The sequence below is a fragment of the Penicillium cataractarum genome (assembly GCF_028827025.1).
Source record: "Penicillium cataractarum strain IBT 29864 chromosome Unknown utg000001l, whole genome shotgun sequence".
Taxonomy (NCBI): Eukaryota; Fungi; Ascomycota; class Eurotiomycetes; order Eurotiales; family Aspergillaceae; genus Penicillium; species Penicillium cataractarum.
In genome coordinates this window covers 5,775,369-5,794,370 of record NW_026622737.1, presented here as the reverse complement: position 1 = coordinate 5,794,370, position 19,002 = coordinate 5,775,369, and the positions used below count along the sequence as shown (strand labels likewise).

Genomic DNA, 19,002 nt, shown 5'->3' with positions numbered 1-19,002 from the left:
TCTTTGTGATGCTCGTCTGTCGTCACTACCACTGCATTGGACTTGCTGTCTGCTGGGGCGAGCAGAGAGGTGACTGCGGGGTACCAAGCCTGCCTCGGGGCTGTCAAGTCTGACGCCAAGAGCCTTTAAGGGTGATTATTAGCCATATGATCTATTAGGTTATACGCAGGTTTAGGAGCAGTTAACGTACCCATCCATTATCAAAAACCTGTGATATACCCAGGAGTTGGCCTGTATGGAGCTCCAATTGCCCATCCCGACAAGGCACGAAATCCATTTCAACAACATAAACGTTGTTTATCAGGGGACTGGCAGCAAGGAGGTTTCCAATGCTAGGATTCTCTAACGATGCCGCACCATAAACACCATGCTGTTCTTGGCTTGCTGTTCGTGTCTGTTGCGGCAGTTCGGATATCTCTTCCGTCATCGTAGAATCTGACGAAACAACACGCACTGCTGAAAGCCCATCTGATTGTTGGTTTTTGGAAGCTACAGATGACGTGGATCTATCCATAGTCTCAGCATCTGATATGGAACTTGTCGTGTATATTGACGATCCAGATAACGTGGGTGTTGCAAGCTTTGGCACAGAACAAATCTCTTTCTCAAGTTTTGTGTCGTAATCGGCGGGAGCTCTTCTTGTTCGGGTGACAATAGGGTTGAATACAGAACATGGAAGATGAATAATCTTTTTTGTCCTAGGCCCAAAAAGACCTGAAATTGAAGGCCTTGAGCTCTCGCTGTGGGGCTGTGGGCTTGGCAAGTCCACTGCTTGGGTTGCGATAGTTGTTTTAGAATTGTTTTGTTGGTCGGCAAGGGCTTTTTGAAGGCTTTTGCGCTTCCTGTACAAAGGGAGAAAGATCAGTGCCCCGATAAAACCTAAGACAACGATGACAGATAGAGCAATAGCTGCAGCCCGTATTGAGCCACCAGAACGCCCTGGGGCTGGGTGATTAGGTAATGCAGTAACAGCAGCTACCCCCGTTGCAGCAGCTAACGCTGCTGGACTATAGGAGGTCGATGATTCTTGCTGGATAGGAGCCGTGGATGGTACCACAACAGTTGCTAAGCTCGGCGTATAACTTGGCCAGTTCGCTTGCTGCCACGTAGGTTGCGCTGCTTGTGGACTTTCGACATTATGCGAGCCTGGAGTTGATTCTGTTTGCGCCGAAGGAGTTTGTTGGTTCGCTTGAACATGGCCTTCTTCTGACTGACTATCGACAGAGCCATTCAACTTCGCAGAATTGGAGGAATTTGGCATTTCCCCGGATGCCCGTTGATTTGGATGATATTGGCCATCATCTTGTATATCCGAAGGAGTTTGTTGGTTCGCTTGAACATGGCCTTCTTCTGACTGACTATCCACATAGCCATTCGACTTCGCAGAATTGGAGGGATTTGGTATTTCCCCGGATGCCTGTTGATTTGGATGATATTGGCCATCATCTTGTGTCTCCGAAGACGTTTGCTTTCCCCATGGTGAGTGGGGGTTGATGCCATTTGGATTTGCCGTAACCACTGGTGTTGGATATGGCTGGGTGGGCTGAGCGCGTATATCGTGATTCATGACTAGCACAGCCTCGAGAATAATCGTGAAGAATAAGGTTCGTATTTGCCGCAATAGTCAAGGACTGGTGAAGGAAAATCACTGTGGTACGCAAAGCTTCCCAAGTCGTAGCCAGAGCGAGGGCAGGGAACGCTTTATTAACATGGTTGCATCTACAGCTAGTCAAGATTCCTTTCGTCCATAATATCAATTCTACTTCCTTTTCTGGGATGTTTGTTTTTCTCTCGTCCCTTTGTTTATGTTTCCCCTGAACAAAAGTCTCTAAGGTGATATCCAATCTTGATCTAGGGGCTTACAAAGGTCACATCTTCGGCATGAATTGACTGAATGGTACCCTATAGGTAACTCAGATTCTTGGATCTACGCCAGGTTTAGTTACATGCCAACTACTTATCAATGCCCATTTGGAATGCGTCCGTGCGGTTGCTTAGTCACTGCTAATCCTCCTCCCGGTCCATCCCTCTATGACTCTGCGGGGCTTGAGAGCGCTCGGCGTGGTAATAGCAGCGGCTATCCAGGACAGATTATAGCCCAGACAACGGAGGACGCTTTTACTAGAGTGCGGGCAGTACGACCAGACCGCGCGATCTGGTCGGATGGGTCAAGCCTGGGGAACGGCCGAAGCGGAGCTGGGATCGGTTGGCAGCGATCCTTGCGGAGAATGGAGGGACCAAACTTCCCTGGGGGAATGATAGCCGTCCAATCACAGGTCTGCTGGTTGCCTGAGAGCAGGCCTTCATACTGTAATAGTAGAAATCCACAGACTACTTGAAAGTGTCTTTTCGCCTGTGATTCGGTGACATACTTTTGATTAATATTGAAATCCCAAAAAAAATTCTGATGGGACGTTCAGACTATCTCCTTTTTTCTCCCATCGTCCAAACGGGGCAGACAATGGCAACGCAAATTATTCAGTTATCACTTCGGATTCGACTGATACGGTCACTCCCCGACCGGGAAGTGTAGTACATCAGACATATATTCGGATTGGTGAAACTTTCTTCCGAAATTCTGATTCATCGTTGTAAACTAAGTATATTCGGCATTGATTTGCCCGACGGCCGAAGTTCTTACCGACATTGCTGGGCGTGTTATGGCATGTGTAATCTGGTTGAGCCTGGCTCGATATGTTCTTAAACGGTTTATTATCGGAAACTGGCTGCTGAGCTCATCTAGTGCACCAATCGGATTTCAACCGGTCTGAATTGCTAGTATGTAGCCCCTTTCTGGCAATTTGGATGGGCATAATAATGACCAATACATGCGGGTTTAACTAACTAGTTAGTTATAGTATCTCCTTTCTTCCGAGTATCCGCTACTGGTCCTGCTCCGACATTTATTTCTAGCCTAAGGCAGAAAATGGCTCCGACCAGCGCCACTCATGTGCAGGCCTGAATATCGGGGATTCATACCCGAAGTCTACCGTAGATAGTTCAACCCGCGCCTTTTGACTTTGCATATGGTTTAAGCTTTTATCTTCTTCTACCTAGTCAATCAGTCAATCAGTAAACATAGGCTGGAACTAGCTTCATTTCTTCCTCCTACTTACGGTTCTTAAGTGATATACTTGACGAATCAATGGTATTTGTTTACAATGTCAGTCAGATATATGTATATATATATATAGCACTATCTACTCCTCGGTATATCTCCGAAGATAGTCAATGGAATCTAAATACGAAAGTACATGGATGAAGTTACCATCTTAATGGAATTTGGCAATAACGGTCGACCATGTTAAGACTTTCATGATCCCATTTATCGACCTGGGTTGGGTCACTAGCTACAAGCTGTAACGGGCTTTGCCGAGGGCTGAGGAGAATGGGGCCAAAACATCTTGACCCCCAACTGCACTCAGCCGCAGCTAATAATAATGGCATCTGGGTTATCCGAATAGGCAAGCGAGATGCGCTTATCATGACGATTCTTGTTCCTAACATATAATTCGTCAATCGGCAAGGCCATGAATAGTGGTCGCCACTGATCGACATGGAAGAAGAATAACGAGCGCCCTAACAAGCTGACACACGAAAAACTTGAGTTGTGAAAGAAGAAATTGCCCCTCATTTCCCCTATTTACCCCTGATCCAGCCTTGGAGTTTTGCTTTATTCACTTATAATAATAAAGGTCACCGAGGAAACACTGGATGTTATCTTTCTTGTTCTACAAGTCGAATACTTATCCACCGTACCACGTGCAGAGCTAGTCAGGGGGCGGCAGAACTGACACTCCGCTCTGCTGCTCCTGTTTCCAAACAAGGCAGCTTTTTGCGCAAGCCGAAAACTTCTCCTTGGCCTCCTTGGCCTCCTTGGCCAATTAACCTAGATCGACATGGTGGGCGTTCCGGGAAGATCGGGTGGGTGCGCGACATGCCGAAGAAAAAAGAAAGGCGTACGTTAAATTCGAGGCCCATATCCTCTTCTAGGTGCTAATACCCCTGGCATTGAGACAGTGCGACAAGAAGACCCCCTTTTGTAGTCAGTGCGTTCAAGCGGGACTGGTGTGCGAAGGGTATGGCTGCCGCCGCCTCGTCTGGATCAACTCAACAGATGGCGAGAAACACAGTTACACCAAAGCTTCTAGCCTCGTACCCACACGCAGTAGCGAGGCCCCTATCATCACCTTACACGAGTCCCTCGCGAGATCAGCTGGGGAGAATAGATATGTGGGGCTTTTCCTCACAGCATTCCTACCAAACGGCCGTCTCTTCTCCCGAGACGCCTCGCAGATATCCTCTGCGGGTTGGCTGAGGTTCCATGACCGACTATGTCGTTTCGAGAAAACCCTCCGATTCATCACTTTGGCGCACGGCCTGTCGATGCTGGCCACGAGAGATAATGACTGTCAACTGAAGCTCAAAGGCCTCCAGGCACACCGCGTGGCGCTGCAGGAAATGCGCGTGGCACTGCAGGATCCACAAAGAGCTACTGGTGATGGCCTTTTGGCCGCTATTCGACTTTTCCGCTTCTACGAGGTGAGTGGTTCTTTCTAGTGCCAGTTAGGGAAGAGACCCATGTCACTCATATTTCAAGATTCTCTATGGGGCCGAGTCAAATGGAAAACGCCAAGCAAATCCTCTTCCCCAGGTTAAGGGCTATTACGCCCATACAGACGGTGAAATGGCCTTATTCATGAACAGAGGCTATCATAAACCATGGAGCGAAGCGGGGAGGTACCTACTCGCGAGTGGCCGCATTGTGTCTGTAAGTCGTCATATCCAATTCCATCACCGGATCGTCGATATTGATTTTGCCATTTGGAGTTCATTCTTAGCGTTGGCCGAAGAAAGCGGTCGCCCTTCAGTGACGTGGGATGGGTTACAGCCCCGTGGAATGACATCAAAAAATCACCCCTCGAGGAACTGACCGATATCATGATCCAAATTCCGGGCTTATTGGAGGACCTGGACACCATACGAACGATTCCTGTTGCGGAAACTTGTCCAATAACATGCAACGACTTACTGGACAGATGCTCCCGCATCGAGCAAGCATTAATTACATGGAAGATTGCCATGAAAGATGATCTGAAAGTCTACGATTACGCACATTCAGGCAATACCCTCGCGATGCCACAGGTTGATAGAGACTTCGCAGTGCTGCATTTAAGCTTTTTCTACTGGAGCTGCTCTATCCTCTTATATACTACTACCCACATGGCCACGATCGAGGCGCGTCGAAATCAACTTAACATGCGCCATTCTCCGATCCCATTTTCCTCTTATGGATACCCCACCTACCGGGATGAACGGAATCCTACTTTGCACGCCGACAGGATTATCCACGCTATGCCTCTATCCTATAGCCCCCATGCGGGTGGCTATGCAGCTCTTAGTTCCACTTTTCCGTTGGGTATTGCACGTCGCTATCTTTTGGTCGCCCATTTTTTCCCACACGAGGGTGGTTCTCGGGGTATACAAAAGGAGCTTTTGCAAAAGGCCTTGTCTCAGCCGTTCATGGAGTCTTATAGCGCACGGTTCATTGACCATCTTCACAAAGTCGAGACACCCACGCAAAGTCTTAAAGACCTGACGGGATGGCGCGGGATGGAATCAAGGGCAACGCGATGGTGGTTTGGGCGCGTTGAGTAAAAGTCGAGAACGATATTAAGGGATGGTTTGATGACTCGAGGAAAACCTGTGTTTTTGACGATGCTAGTTTTACATGACAAAACCATGTATCTTTACAGAATCTTTGTAGTAGCGCACAAAAATAACTCGCTAGAATATTCATTAAGAACTGTGCACTTGAATCGATAGTGATTACCACCGAAGAGAGACATAATTGTCTTATCTAGTGTAGTCCTACCAAATGCATTCAATTCAGAGTTGGGAAAACCGAATGGATAGGTGTCGCGTGGGCTCCTATGACTTGCTATGAGATGGATGCGTAACTTTTTGAATTGGGTTGTTGTAAAATCCATGTTGGTTTAGTTGGAGAACATGTATGGAATATACGGGTGATATGCTGATCGCTGTTCTCCTGTGGAAAAAGATACTTTGGGGGCCTTTCTATTTGACCGTAAAGCTACCGAAGCCTCCAGCCGCGCAAAGCATTTAGGTAAGCGCATTGTGACAACGGGCCTTGTATAGGGTGTGGGATAACCGGAGATTCGCCCCAATCAATGTTGAATTTCATCTCAACTATAACGGTAAACTAATAGTCTCGTTCTCAAGAGAAATTTGTCGTACTCAGACACACGAATACCCACGGGTATTCATCGGCACAGAGCCCGTGATTATGGTAATCAGCGCCAACTCCTTCGCTGGAGATGGCAATATTCTTCACGTCGGTTATCAAATGTGTTTGGAAAAGAAGCAGTCCAGTCACACCACGGTCTCCCTTCTGGTCTCGGACCAGGTGCGTTTCTCTTCCCTCAAAGCAGACTTCACCCAGTAGGTGGTAATAACAGCCCAGACACCAGCCCAAATCCATGGAATCGTCCACCCTACCAAATGCAAGCAGAAAAAGTTAGTTGAAGCCCTTTCAGTGACACAAAATAAGGTATGAGCCTTCGGGTGGAGGGTAGGATCGGAGGGTGAAAGTGAGGAACGGGAGAGGATCAATCATAAACTTACCCAGGCCCCAAGCAAAGGTCTGGTCATGAACAGTGGAAAGTACACTGATCAAACAAATGCCCACAAGAAGTCCGCCAAATCCCCAGAACCAATTTAAATTCTCCATTAGGCGTCGAAACCGCAAGCTGGCTGCATACCTCTCCATTAGGGCCGAGCGGTATAGTCTGCCTCTACCACCATCTACAGCAACAATATCCTCGATGATCACTAAGATGCCTGGCCGAAATTCTGCACCTGCTGGAATGGAGGAGATGGGAAACGGTTGTCGTACTCGAAGTTTTGCCAAAATCCCGACAATCACTAGGGTGGAGCCAACTTGTACGAGGAGAATAGACGGAGGCAAAGACTCCATTCGTACACTGGGAGGATCTTCTGTCAATCCAATCACAAGAACGACTGTGACAAGTACGAAGCCCAGAAGATAGTTCCAGTGAAAGAAGTCGAACTGTTTCATAAAAGAAGAAATCGAAATTGGTGTCAGCGTATCTCTTTTTAACACTCTTCCAGGCCCTTGCATCGGCAAAAAAAGAAGGCAAAATAATGAAAGAAAGACAGGAAGCATACGTTCCAACGATTTTGAGATGTAAGAGGGCGACAATTTGATGTCGCTTTGAGTAGTCGCCATGTTCGTAAACCGAACGACAATAGAGTAAATACTCCCAGGATGGCACTGGCGACACTCAGCGCTATTTTAAGATTTGCCAGTGTTAGTTCACGTCATGGAGACAGCACACGGGAGAAACCAAGGGAAACATGTTATACACGAACCAATCTTGTCAGATAAATCTGCGCCCCAGTGCAAGCTTGGATAGATCACCAATGGCGCTACACAGGCTGTGAGTAATATGATTCCCCATTGCAAGCATATATGAAATTTATGCTCATGAAGATCAAGAGGCAAGGGAGGGAGCCCATCAATCTCCGCCGGTTGATAGTTATCCTGCTCGATCATGTTGTATTCTTCGCTCTGAGTTGAGTTCAAGTCACTGTAATGCATGCTTTAAGGAAACCTAGCGTGGAGCCCCAAAGAGTGGCATGCGGGGCGCTTTTATAAATGATAGATGTCTTACCTAGACCAAATATAGAATTCCATTGCAGGGCTGATTTTGCGGCTTAGCTAGCGAGGCTATATTCCCACACGACACCAGCTGAAGTATCCGCCAGAGGTATTCAGCTGGGCAAAACTATACTCGATCAGGGTGTATGTTGCGTAGACTAAAACTCTACTCTTGGCAGTTCGTCCCTAGCGATGACTGTGGGGTAAAGAGAATCCTTAAATCTACCACGATGGATTACCTTAACTCCGGAAAGCCAAACTCAGTAGGCAAACTGGAGATGCCTCTGAAAAATCAGAAACTTAACTCCCTCATTTCCCGTGCAAGTATACTATGGAGTGATGAATATCTGGGCATCTCATCACCAAATAGTTTGAATCATCGCGTGGGGCTTTTCATTAAGGATTCGGAAATAAGCGTCCTACTGTATGTATCCGACCCCACCCTTGTTGATGTGGGCCACTCCGTTCAGAGATGGATAGTTCTGTCTATGTGTTCCCTATTTAGGATTCAGGTGCGAGATGCTTGTTTTTAGACCGTGGAGATCTGCATTATGAAACATCAATAGTCTAAGCCTGTTTACCCATTATCCAGCCAATCTTGAGTATAGCCACCTAACTAGCCCCGGAAGGGAGCTATTCCGTTTAAAGAATCAAAGTGCGCCAAGACTGGGCTTGGCACCGGAAGTACTGTAGTGTAGAGTAACCATATTCACATCGTTTTCAGCCCCCACGCCCACCGATATTTTCTGTATATCGCTGTTCAGCTGCGAACCAATTTGGCCCCAGCGGAGCTAGGGATGGTTATCTTGGTCATGCCGTGCCTTTTGAGCCCCACCGTGTAGATGTGATTTGACTGATCTCCCGCTTATGGCGCGCTACTTCATTGGTTTCGGAGCCGGACAAGTCAGGGGGCTGCGAGCGTTGACTGCTCATATCCTGAAAACCATCAATCATATCAAATCTGCGAAGTGGTATCTTACAACCTGAAATGGGAACAGAAATATTCGTTCAAAGCATTTCTCAATGTGCACAAAGATCTCAACCTAGTTCTAGCTGGACTCAATCGTCCAATGTTGTGCCGACTCTACCACACCATCAATCACATCGTATACACCAATCCTTCCTGTGTAATCGCAGACCCTTGACACAGTCTGCTCCATCCCTTCTCGACTCCTTCGTCTCCAGATACACCCTGGCCGAGAAGTAACTGAATATCAGGCATAATCTCATGGCTGACGCCAACCCAACCATGCCACGCAAGCTGAACATCGTCGTAGAAAGCTTTCGCAGTCGACTGTGCAATGACAGCGTCCTGAACCCCAGAGGTATTGAACTGGACCTTGCCCATTGTTTGCATGGACTCGCGGCTTTCCTTAATCTCACCGGCGGAATAAACCTGCTTGTGGAATGAACACATTGGTCTACGTATTCAATAGTAGAGATTGATTCTTTCACTGACCTTTTGTTCTGAACCAACATGCACGATCGTCGTCCCGATTTCTCCAAGAGTCGGGTCGCCTTTGATGCTCTCAATAAACTGAGCAAGAGTCCCTGCCCGAGCACCAAAATCTACAAGCACGATCTTCTTCGGCTTCAGGCCGCTGATCCACCGCACAGCCTCATATGTCTGGTCATAGCTCACCGCCTCGGTAGGGACGTGGGTGCCAATTTTTACCGGGACAAAATCTAGCAGCTCTGGCGTTTGCGAAACCTGTAGAAAGCCCATGGGCCCTTTTTTCTCGGCATCCCGACGGAAAACGTGGTAGGCGAAAAATCGGCCGGTTTTACTCGATGCAGAGAGACTGATCACAACAGCACCAGACATGTCCGCATCCGAAGCTGTCCAAGGAAGGTTGATGCCCAGTGGGTGAACGTGGCCGAGATTCTGGATCTGAGGTAAGAGTGTGGCGACTGAGGAGATATCCCGTTTGCCAGGTAGGACGGAATAGCGAGGTCCACGCCATGTGCTTCATTTACAAGGGACGAGAGACTGATTGATGTCTTCGCTTCTGATACAGATCCAGGGAGACCGATTTGACCCTCTTCAGAATAGCTATTGTACACGGTCATGAGGCGCCGTCGAGACTCGCTAATCTCGGTCCAGAAGCCTTTTGGCTCAGATTGCTGGAATTTGAGTGTGACTTGGATGCTTGCGGTTGGCCAAAACCCCCATAGGAGAGTCCCTGGAGTAATCTCAGTCGTTGATTCAGTCACAACTCCATAGCCCCATGTTGGGACAATCCCCAGGATTTCCGGTCATTGTATGGAGGGGGAGACCCGTAGGGACAGCATACGTATCTCACCTGCACGTTCGTCAGCCCGTGAAAACATTTCAAATCCAATACACGCAAAGTTTAAAAGAAAAGATAATGTATCTCACCAGTGCAACAAATCCCCGCCACGAGCATAACTGAGATTGTTCGAGCTGAGGGTGATTAGTAGCGGCTGAACACGAACACTGGATGCAGCGAGACCTTGTCGCTGGTAATCGAGACTCTCGAGGGTCGCAACCGCGTGAACCTCGTTGTTTACTTTCGATACAACATGGACGTCCATCTCGTGTTCCTGTACTTTATTGAGTGAATACCTTGTAAGCCACGGATGAGTAGCGGGGATTCTGAACAAGGCTCGGCGGGGCGGGGATGGCTGGAGACAAATCGTCGGCGTAGGCATTATTAGCGTTCCTGCCCGCGTGTATTTAGCCGGCCGACGGTCGCCGAACAAGGCTCGCAGTGCATCCAATCACCATAGAGTGTTAGTTGGTCCTTGGCCCCCAACCTTGCAATCCGGCCTTGGCTCTATTTTAATTCTGCAGAGCTCACTCTTGGTAATTTGCCCTCGAGATTGCCGATGTCAGGAATTCTTTGCGACGGATGGAGTGGGGATGGTTTAGATCGCCTGCTGGAAACGAAGAGTACACCATCTCATAACCCGAGACAAAACATGTTGTTGCATAGATAGACATAGGGGAATCATGTGGCTGTACAGATAGACGGATGGTCCTTGAAATAAGAAAGATTGTGTGAGGATATCTAAACAAAAGAATATACAGATGAAATCGGATATGAATGAGAGATTTCTCATCAAACAGAACTACTTTCAGGAAGGGCACCCACTGGGCGGGTAGTTGCAACTATTGGCCACGGAGCCACCAGTGATGGAGACGTCGGTGAAGGTGAAGTCGGAACAAGAACCGTCTCCACAGAGGATGTAGTAGTCCTGCGCAGTAGAGGTGGCAGCTCCAGTCACGTTCTGGAAGAGAAGGCCCTCGATGAGGACACCGTTGGAGGGGTTTCCAGTTGGACCACCGTTGAGGTAATCTTGCTGCACATCGATGCCGTAAGTGGAGATACCTTGTAGGGCGATGTTGGAATAGGTGATGTTGGCGACAAAGCCAGTCGCATTGTAGTTGGTCTTGATCCGGCAGCCATTCTCAGAGTCGAAGACAGAGGAATCCGTGAACTATAAGGAAAGAGATTTCAGGTCAATATTTGAAATATAGCAGAACTTGGATAATCGCAAGAGGAAAGAGTCAAGAGGGTAATTGATGGCTTTGAGCTTTATCTTCGAGCTCGCCTTCATTAACCTCTAGAAGTGTTTCCCGATGCAATGTTACAGTCATGCTCACCAGAATGTTGGTCACGTTGTTGTTAGACTTCAAGCCCACGGAACCGATAGAGAGGCCGTGACCACCATGGCACTCGAGGTTGGAGACAGTCATGTTGTTGCCGCTGGTGATCGCCACGCAGTCGTCCTGGTTGTAGACAACACTGCGCTGAATCACAATATTACTGGAGCTGCTGACATCGAAGCCGTCCGAGTTGTGTGCAGCAGCCAAAGTACCGCTTCTGCTGTTTGGAGCGTTACCTGCGGTGTTATTCAGGGTCAAGTCCTGGAAAACGAGATCGGAGCAGCTAGAAATGGTGAAGAGATGCACGGGCCAGTTCTGAATGTACAGATTCTTGATCACCGAGTTCCCAGTGACCTTCTTGACAACAATGAAATGATCGGGTTTTGGAACGCCTCCGTTAGAGCCCAGACCGTCCCAATATGCCTGTCCATTGCCGTCAATGACTGCTCCGGGATTAGCGGTGACCGTGATACCAGCGCCACTGATAGTGATGGGATTGAAGCTGGAGGAATTGGTAAAACCGAAAGTCGTCAGTCCATCAAATGTCACGGTGGTGCCGGCCTGAAGCCCAGAGAGGTCGATTGCAGATCCATTAGGAGCAGCAATGTTAGACAGAACGATATTGGTACAGGACGCGACAGCTGCCGAGATCTGAGAGTAGTCGGTGCAAACACATGAGGTGCCGGATGTTACGGTTGAGGTTGCGGAGGAGGCAGTCGAAGTGGCGGCCAAAGAGGAGCTTGCAACAGCTGAAGTCGTCGGGACAGTTGAAGTGGTGGAAGAGGGAGTTGAGGTAACAACGGAAGAGGAGCTTACAGCACTGGCAGAAGTTGGGACTGTGGTAGTCGAGACTGTGGTAACCGATGCTACAGTGGTGCTTGCGTTCGATACACTAGTCTTCGTAGTGGACGTAGATTCCACGGAGGTCGTAGTATGGGTCTTGGTAACTTTCAAGTCACTCGGGTCAAGATAGCTGGTGTCAATCCACCATTCATTCTTGAAGTTCTCACCCAGAATAGACTGAATAGAAATAGGCGCAGTCAACTGCTCGCTGAAATTCGCTCGGGGCCCTTCCTCCTGCACCGATCCAGGGCCGTAATTGTTGTATTCGGCGAAAGTAACATTGCCAGTGTTTGGGGTGGTTGTAGACCACTCCTTCCAGCCTGCGGCGGCGATGATATTACCCAGATAGGTCTCCTGGAAGACCACACGAGCAAAGGATCCCCAAGGACGACCAAGGTCGTTGGTACCCGCCGGGATGGTGTCGTTGATGCCCGCAACGTTCGAACGGCTGATCACGTACCATGACGGGTTGCTGGCGCTGCTACGGCCCGAAGCAGTGATGCATCCAGTAGCAATGGTGCGAATGTCAATGCCCTCGAGCCATGCCAGAGCAGTCTGTCCAAAAATGAAGTCGACTGCGCCGACGATCAGACTTTTGGCGTAGAGCTGGGAGCCTGAATGAAGACTGAATCAATACACACGATCCACGAACGCTGCCTTAAAACGACCAACTTACCAGTTTCAGCAAGCAGGGTATCCTGATAACCAATCAGCTGGCAGCCGTAGTAACCCTGGCCAGTGGTCTCTGCAGAGACGGCAAGGTTTTGACCATTCTTGGGAATATGGCCAAAGGTGTTGACAATGTTCAAGTTGTACACTTTGGTGTTGGGGTTCCATTGACGCAAGGTTGCAGTCTTGTCATCACTAGTAGTATTTATGAGGGCCAGATTATAGGTGATCGTGGCCGTATTGTCCTCGTATCCCTTGGAGTTACAGGTATATCCTTGGACAGTCAAGTTGGATGCAAGACGTGGAATATAAACTTGCTCGACGTAGGTTCCCGGGAAGACAAAGAGTGACTGTGGAGTGGTAGTGGTTGTGTTCAGAGCATCAACACCAGCCTGTACGGTCGAAAAGGACCCTGGGTATGGTTTGGCACTGTTATCAACCACCACCGCGCCTTTGGCAGGGGAAACTCTTGCCCATGGGTCCGAACAAGTCTTGTGGGCTGCCGAAGCACCCGGAAGGGCATGCGAGACGGCCAAAGATGCCGCGAGGGCGAGATAAATGGAACCCAACATTGAGACAGGAAGGAATTCCAGTGGATCCTCGAGCTTCGAAGATGGGTGCTCCAAGGCCCGGGAAGGGCCCTTGAATTTATACAATTCTTCATCTTGTCGAGAAGCTCCATATATTTCCCCGTCCCAGGGTTGTCATTTCCCCAGACTTAGTCCCCCAGGAACCCCGTGGTGCTTGAACAGCACGTTCCATCAATCAGAAATTCGCCTGTGCCCTTTAGCTCGAACTTATTTGGAGAAGCTTTCTATTGTTTGCTCGGCGGGTATGCGGAGAATCTGGGGAAGGAAATATCCACCAATCATGGCGCATGGTCAAATGGGCCTGAAGAGACATCTCCGGGCGAATCCACGTCGGTCGGGCCAATAATTAACCCCGGCAAAACTCTCTTCATCACCTTGAAACGGAGCTCCACCTGCCACCTCGGTCCTTGTCCGCTTCGCGTCAATATTCAGAATGTGTCGGATGATTGAGCAGAGCCAAAAGGGGTCATTCTGGCCGACGGTGGCTGCCAGTAGATCACGTGGATAAACATGGCAAAACCTGGAGACCGCCTTGTCGACCGCCGTCGCCCCGTTGAAGCCTCAGGCACAAACTCTTGCCCCCTTAGACACTCACCGCCCATGGATGGATCTGCCGTTATAATGTCCTTCCCGATTATCAACAACCTAACAATTGACGCATATCCACCGTCTCCATATATTGCCATACTCGTGGTCATACCATTGGCTGTGCTCTCATTCTTTCCACGGTCTCGCTTTCGCCGAGGAAATGTGGACCGAGGAAGAATATACTACCCACATCCACCGGTCCTAGCTCCATGATCGTTCAAGTTCCATCTGGTGCTACCTACCTAGAGCATGAGATCCTGCCAGCAATGTCGCGATGCCAAGCGCAAATGCATTCCTGTCAAGGACAGTGATTCCGTGCCATCGTGTCATCGCTGCCGGCGCCATCACCTTGCATGTTCCCACTGTCAGATCAAGCCATCAGCTCGGACGCGACTCGAGGCCCGTCAACTTCTTGCTCGGCCATCAACAGAATCGCAGACTTGGTACAAGAGTGTGGATGATTTTCTCTCCAACGATGAATCTGTTGCTGTTCTGGTTCATCAGTATCTATCCAAGATTCACGGTCGGCCCCATAGTATATTTCATGCTGCAACTTTGTGGAAAGATATTCACGATCGACGAGCCAGTAGGGCTCTGATCCTGGCTATCTGTGCGATGGGTGCTCACGTTGCAACTCAGCCGTCTTTACGATCACTCGAGCCCTTGCTCACTGCCGAGTCTAAACGATTACTTCAGATCGATCTTGAGCGTGTGTGCCTGGAGAATATTCAGACTTGCATTCTAGTGGCAAATCTATGCGTAGCACATGCAAACCCATCGTCGGAGTTTCTGTTCTTTCGTGAGTGCCCATGGTTCAGTTCATATATCCGCGGGGTCTGCCCTGAACACTCATGTCAAACGAGATGATAGGAACGGCAATTGCAATGATGCAATTGATAGAACCGCGTACTGGACAAGCGAGCGGTAATGAAGTCTCTCACGAGCTTCGAATACGAATCTGGTGGGCACTTTTCGCAGCAGATAATTGGTGCTCTTCGAGCCTGGGCTTCCCCGTCAGATGAAAGACTGGCGTCGACCGGCTCGGCTACCCATGGACGAGCGTCTGTTTGCCGATATGGATCCAGATGAGCGACTTCATGGCCCTGGAGAGCCATGTCAGAGCCCTGGTCTATGGGCACATATGGCGACGCTGATCGAAGTATTCAGCCCAATCCAGGAACTCAACTGGAATGTGGCCAACAGCAAGGGGTTGCATCTAGATCAAACTGAGCAGGATACCTACCGCCTCGCACAACTTTTGGATACCTGGGAAAATGCACTTCCACAGGATGTCCAGTTGACGGAGTCGAACCTCATAGAGCACAGCAAACGGGGCACCGGGGGCATCTTCATGGGCCTCCATCTTGGCTTTCACCACTATGCGACCTTGCTTTTCTACCAGTATCTCGACACACGATCAACGACGACTATTCGTTCTCGTCAATTTGCAGCTCGATGTAAACATCATGCTCTGAGCTACAGTACCTGGCTCGCGCGTGGAAGACAGCAATCCGGATGTGAGGCCGTGTATCCAACTGTCGGCCACATGGCGATTGTCTCCTCTTCCGTCCTTCTCCATACTCTCCTTTTCGGCGAAGAGAATGAACTTTCACAGTCACGTCAGTGCCTCGAAGCAAACTTCGAGGCACTGCTCGAGTTGGAAGAGTTCTGGCCCATTGTCAAAATCATGGTGAATTTTTTGCTATTGTCGAGAAACGGGACCTTTTTCCTCTTGCTAACAATGCACTCCAGATAAACCGATTGATGGAGTTCCAGAACAATTGTCTCCTTCTCTCCCACCATCAAAATACCCATCGTGTTGATCGCTGGATGCTGCGGTTTCTCTTCGAGTACGCCCTGCCACTCGAAGATAAAGCAATCGATCCGCACACAGCCTTGGAGATGGAGATTATATCCACACAGGCACACATATTCTCACAAAAGGGCCGATTGCCTGCATTTTCGACTAGCTAAGGCAGTCTAACTTTCAAAGTAAAACAATAGTCTGAACGTTGACATTGGCGAATTTGATACCTCTTCTGGGGGACTACTTTAGACTTGAGTGCTTGAAATGATTCCAGCTCATCATATTGATTCAACCTTATCTCACAATCTGCTACTCTACCGACAAATTGACAAGTTCCAGCCTGATCGTGGATTGGCTGAGCTATGCGACCAAGCAAACCAAGTCATCCGGGTTCCCAGTCTACAGCCATGTTTGGTCGACAGCCAAGCTCTACCCCTTGTCTCCAAAACATGGCCGGATAAGAAATAACCGCTTTGACAATCCCAATAACTGATTGTATCTCAAGCTAGATCCAATATGGAGACCTCTCTAGACGACTAAAATAGCAATCTCATAAGAATTGCCGAAGCTAACGGAAAAGCTACCCGCAGATCCGGACAAACTTGTGGTGGTGATGGTAGTGCTTTCGCCTCCTAGCGACGGCAAACTATTAACACTAGTGGAGCCCGGGGCAGTCAAGGTGATAAGGGTGGCAATATTCTTTGACGAGCCTTTGACATTGACCTGTACCGCGTTGGACGAACCCGTTTTCCCATTATAATTCACTAGCTTGAGGATGGTGGAAGAGCTGTTGGCCGTTGCAGACCAGTAGACGGGGCCAAGCTCACCATCTGTGGCGTTAACTGGAAGCGTCCTTTTGCCCATATTGTCCGCGAAAAGCTTTTGCACATAGTAGCTGATGCTATACAGGACCTCGTTTGCGGTGTGCTTTATAACAGCCACCGTGTCGGGTGCCTCATTGTAGTTCTTGATCAAGGCACCGTATGCGGAGCCGACGATAACGTCCGAGTTTCTTTCGCAGCCTAGGAGGAAGATGGCTTCCGCACACGACGTGCCCATAGTCTGGGCTCCCACTTGGCCAGCGTTGTTGGAGCCGGTGTTGGTTGCTGCGTATTCGTTGACGAAGACTGGGTATTCGCGACTAGCTTGGTCGAAGGTGTTGAAAAGGGAGACGAAATAGTTCTCATTGCCATAGATGTGGAGGTCGAGTGAGCTGCCATTCGATGTGACTGGGTTGGGGTTGATGGTTGACACAAGATTTATGGACGGGTAAACTGCATGAAGGGCATCGTAGAAGGCCATGTATCGATATGAATAGTAGGAACTAGTCCCCCCATTCAGATAGTCTTCATTGCCAATCTCAATCCAGTTGATGGTGAATGGCGAGGGGAATCCCAGAGCAGCCCGTTTGGCCCCGTATGTGGTCGACTTATCTCCCTGTTCAATCACATCAGCAAATCATTGTCTTTCCCATTTAGATCGCGGTGCGTATTCCTAGATCTATCTACAGAAGGGATCATCTCTAAAGCAAACTTACTAGGAGAAACTCCAACTCGTCCATGACAGAATCCACATATGGCTGCAGGTTGGCCTCGGAAACAACCTCACCGTCCAGATACAATCCAGTCCAGATACCCAGAATGACTTCCAGGCCCAGATCTTGTGCCATTTGCATCATCTCGAGAAGACCAAATCCATCAGTATTGATATCACCCCACGTGCCCGGACGGCCAGGACGATCCGTGAGAGGGCCAATGGTTTCGTTCCATTTCCATTCATAAGGAGAGTTATTCCCTTCCATATTGTTCCCTCCCGGAAGTCGAATATATTTGTGGTTCATGTTGACCAACGCATCAGCTAGATCCTCGCGCACGCCGTTCAACCTATTATCGAAGGTTTGCTTGAACAGACTCAAGATGTTGAAATACACACTCTGACCAGCGAGCTTTGACCCATCAAAGGTGAAATAAAACGTGTTGTTGCCATCAGGCGCAGTCTTGCTTGGCTGGAATGTTGCAGAGTAGCTCTGCACCCATCCTGCCAACGAAGTCTGATCGATACTCATGCTGGAAGATCCAAGCATTTGTCCCGTTGTATTACTACTAAAGTAGCAATCCACAGTCCCAGAGTAGTTGCCCCGCATCCAGAGACTGGCGATGTAACGCTTAGTGGCATCCACGTCGAAGCCCCAGAAGCCTTCATTGTAGAACCCTACAGTCCCAGTGGTTCCAGCGGGTACATCCATCCGCATGTGGTATGGCAAGGTGGACGAAACAACCGGTGCAGATGTATCAATTGCCAGCGAGACACTTCCAATAGGATGCCAATAATCCGTGTTCCGAGCCAGACTGGCAGCTCCACCCGACGAGGACCCTTGGAACGCCCGGTTCCGGAGCATCTCTCCATAGAGACCTCCATCACCAGAGTGGTAGATATCCTTTCGTTCGTCAGTCACTCTTCTACCTTTGAAAAATAAACTAAACAAGAACAACCAGGGAAGCTGACTTACTTCGTACAAAAGCCCATAAAGAAGGGGGCTGGACTGATTGCCACCAGACGAGGCAATATCAAGTGTCAACGCCGCTGCGCTGAGGGCAAAACATAAGATAGAGCATAGATTCATGATACTGAAATCTTTTGAGTGATTCTTCTGAGTATATATGACTATTTTGAAATGATTTGGTGAGCTCAAGACAAAGGTCGAGAGGGACAGCCCTTTTATACACTTGTGACACCAACCGCATTCCCCGCGTTTTCCCATACTGCCACAAATGCTGAAACTCCCAGGACTAATTCAATCATGGTAATTGAACTAAAAATGAACGAAAAGGCCCACAGTCCCTATGACTGTGGAAATACTCGGTGAGAGTTCCTCCGAAGAGGCAGGCATCGAGTCCACTCCCCCGCAATCAAACTGGCGAGTTAGAATGCAAACACAAAGTCTGATTTATTGGAATTTGGCGTGAGCCTATTCCCAAAACTGCAAATCACCGAGTGGGTTTGGACATGTAAGAAAAATGGCCATTTTCTATAGATTATATGTGAAATTGCCTGGGTGCGATGTGTGACTGGCATGGTTAGTATAGGTCGGGTAAATATCACTTTGTTGAGAAATTTATTGCTCAAAATTTGATAAAGAAATTTGGATTCAATACATAAGATACAATAGCTA

General features: G+C 48.8%; 6 protein-coding genes across 6 annotated transcripts; 2 read left to right on the top strand and 4 right to left on the bottom strand.

The window, feature by feature from the left end:
• Positions 1-3,899: 3,899 nt before the first annotated feature.
• On the top strand, positions 3,900-5,658 carry N7496_002067 (Zn(II)2Cys6 transcription factor domain-containing protein; the record flags this gene model as incomplete). The annotated part of the gene is made up of 4 exons (XM_056694998.1): positions 3,900-3,959; positions 4,021-4,542; positions 4,601-4,771; positions 4,831-5,658. The coding sequence occupies 4 exons, from the start codon at positions 3,900-3,902 to the stop codon at positions 5,656-5,658; spliced, it is 1,581 nt and encodes a 526-aa protein (XP_056561727.1).
• Positions 5,659-6,393: 735 nt separating this feature from the next.
• On the bottom strand, positions 6,394-6,790 carry N7496_002066 (uncharacterized protein; the record flags this gene model as incomplete). The annotated part of the gene is made up of 2 exons (XM_056694997.1): positions 6,394-6,515; positions 6,646-6,790. The coding sequence occupies 2 exons, from the start codon at positions 6,788-6,790 to the stop codon at positions 6,394-6,396; spliced, it is 267 nt and encodes an 88-aa protein (XP_056561726.1).
• A 2,011-nt stretch (positions 6,791-8,801) lies between these two features.
• Positions 8,802-9,527, bottom strand: N7496_002065 (uncharacterized protein; the record flags this gene model as incomplete). Its single annotated transcript, XM_056694996.1, has 2 exons — positions 8,802-9,098; positions 9,162-9,527. 2 exons carry the CDS (start codon positions 9,525-9,527, stop codon positions 8,802-8,804), a joined length of 663 nt encoding a protein of 220 aa, XP_056561725.1.
• A 1,274-nt stretch (positions 9,528-10,801) lies between these two features.
• N7496_002064 (uncharacterized protein) lies at positions 10,802-13,417 on the bottom strand (the record flags this gene model as incomplete). The annotated part of the gene is made up of 3 exons (XM_056694995.1): positions 10,802-11,164; positions 11,331-12,790; positions 12,853-13,417. The coding sequence occupies 3 exons, from the start codon at positions 13,415-13,417 to the stop codon at positions 10,802-10,804; spliced, it is 2,388 nt and encodes a 795-aa protein (XP_056561724.1).
• Positions 13,418-15,074: 1,657 nt separating this feature from the next.
• N7496_002063 (fungal specific transcription factor domain-containing protein) lies at positions 15,075-15,779 on the top strand (the record flags this gene model as incomplete). Its single annotated transcript, XM_056694994.1, has 1 exon — positions 15,075-15,779. One exon carries the CDS (start codon positions 15,075-15,077, stop codon positions 15,777-15,779), a length of 705 nt encoding a protein of 234 aa, XP_056561723.1.
• A 579-nt stretch (positions 15,780-16,358) lies between these two features.
• On the bottom strand, positions 16,359-18,453 carry N7496_002062 (aspartate-semialdehyde dehydrogenase-like protein; the record flags this gene model as incomplete). Its single annotated transcript, XM_056694993.1, has 3 exons — positions 16,359-17,267; positions 17,368-18,267; positions 18,340-18,453. 3 exons carry the CDS (start codon positions 18,451-18,453, stop codon positions 16,359-16,361), a joined length of 1,923 nt encoding a protein of 640 aa, XP_056561722.1.
• Positions 18,454-19,002: the final 549 nt, after the last annotated feature.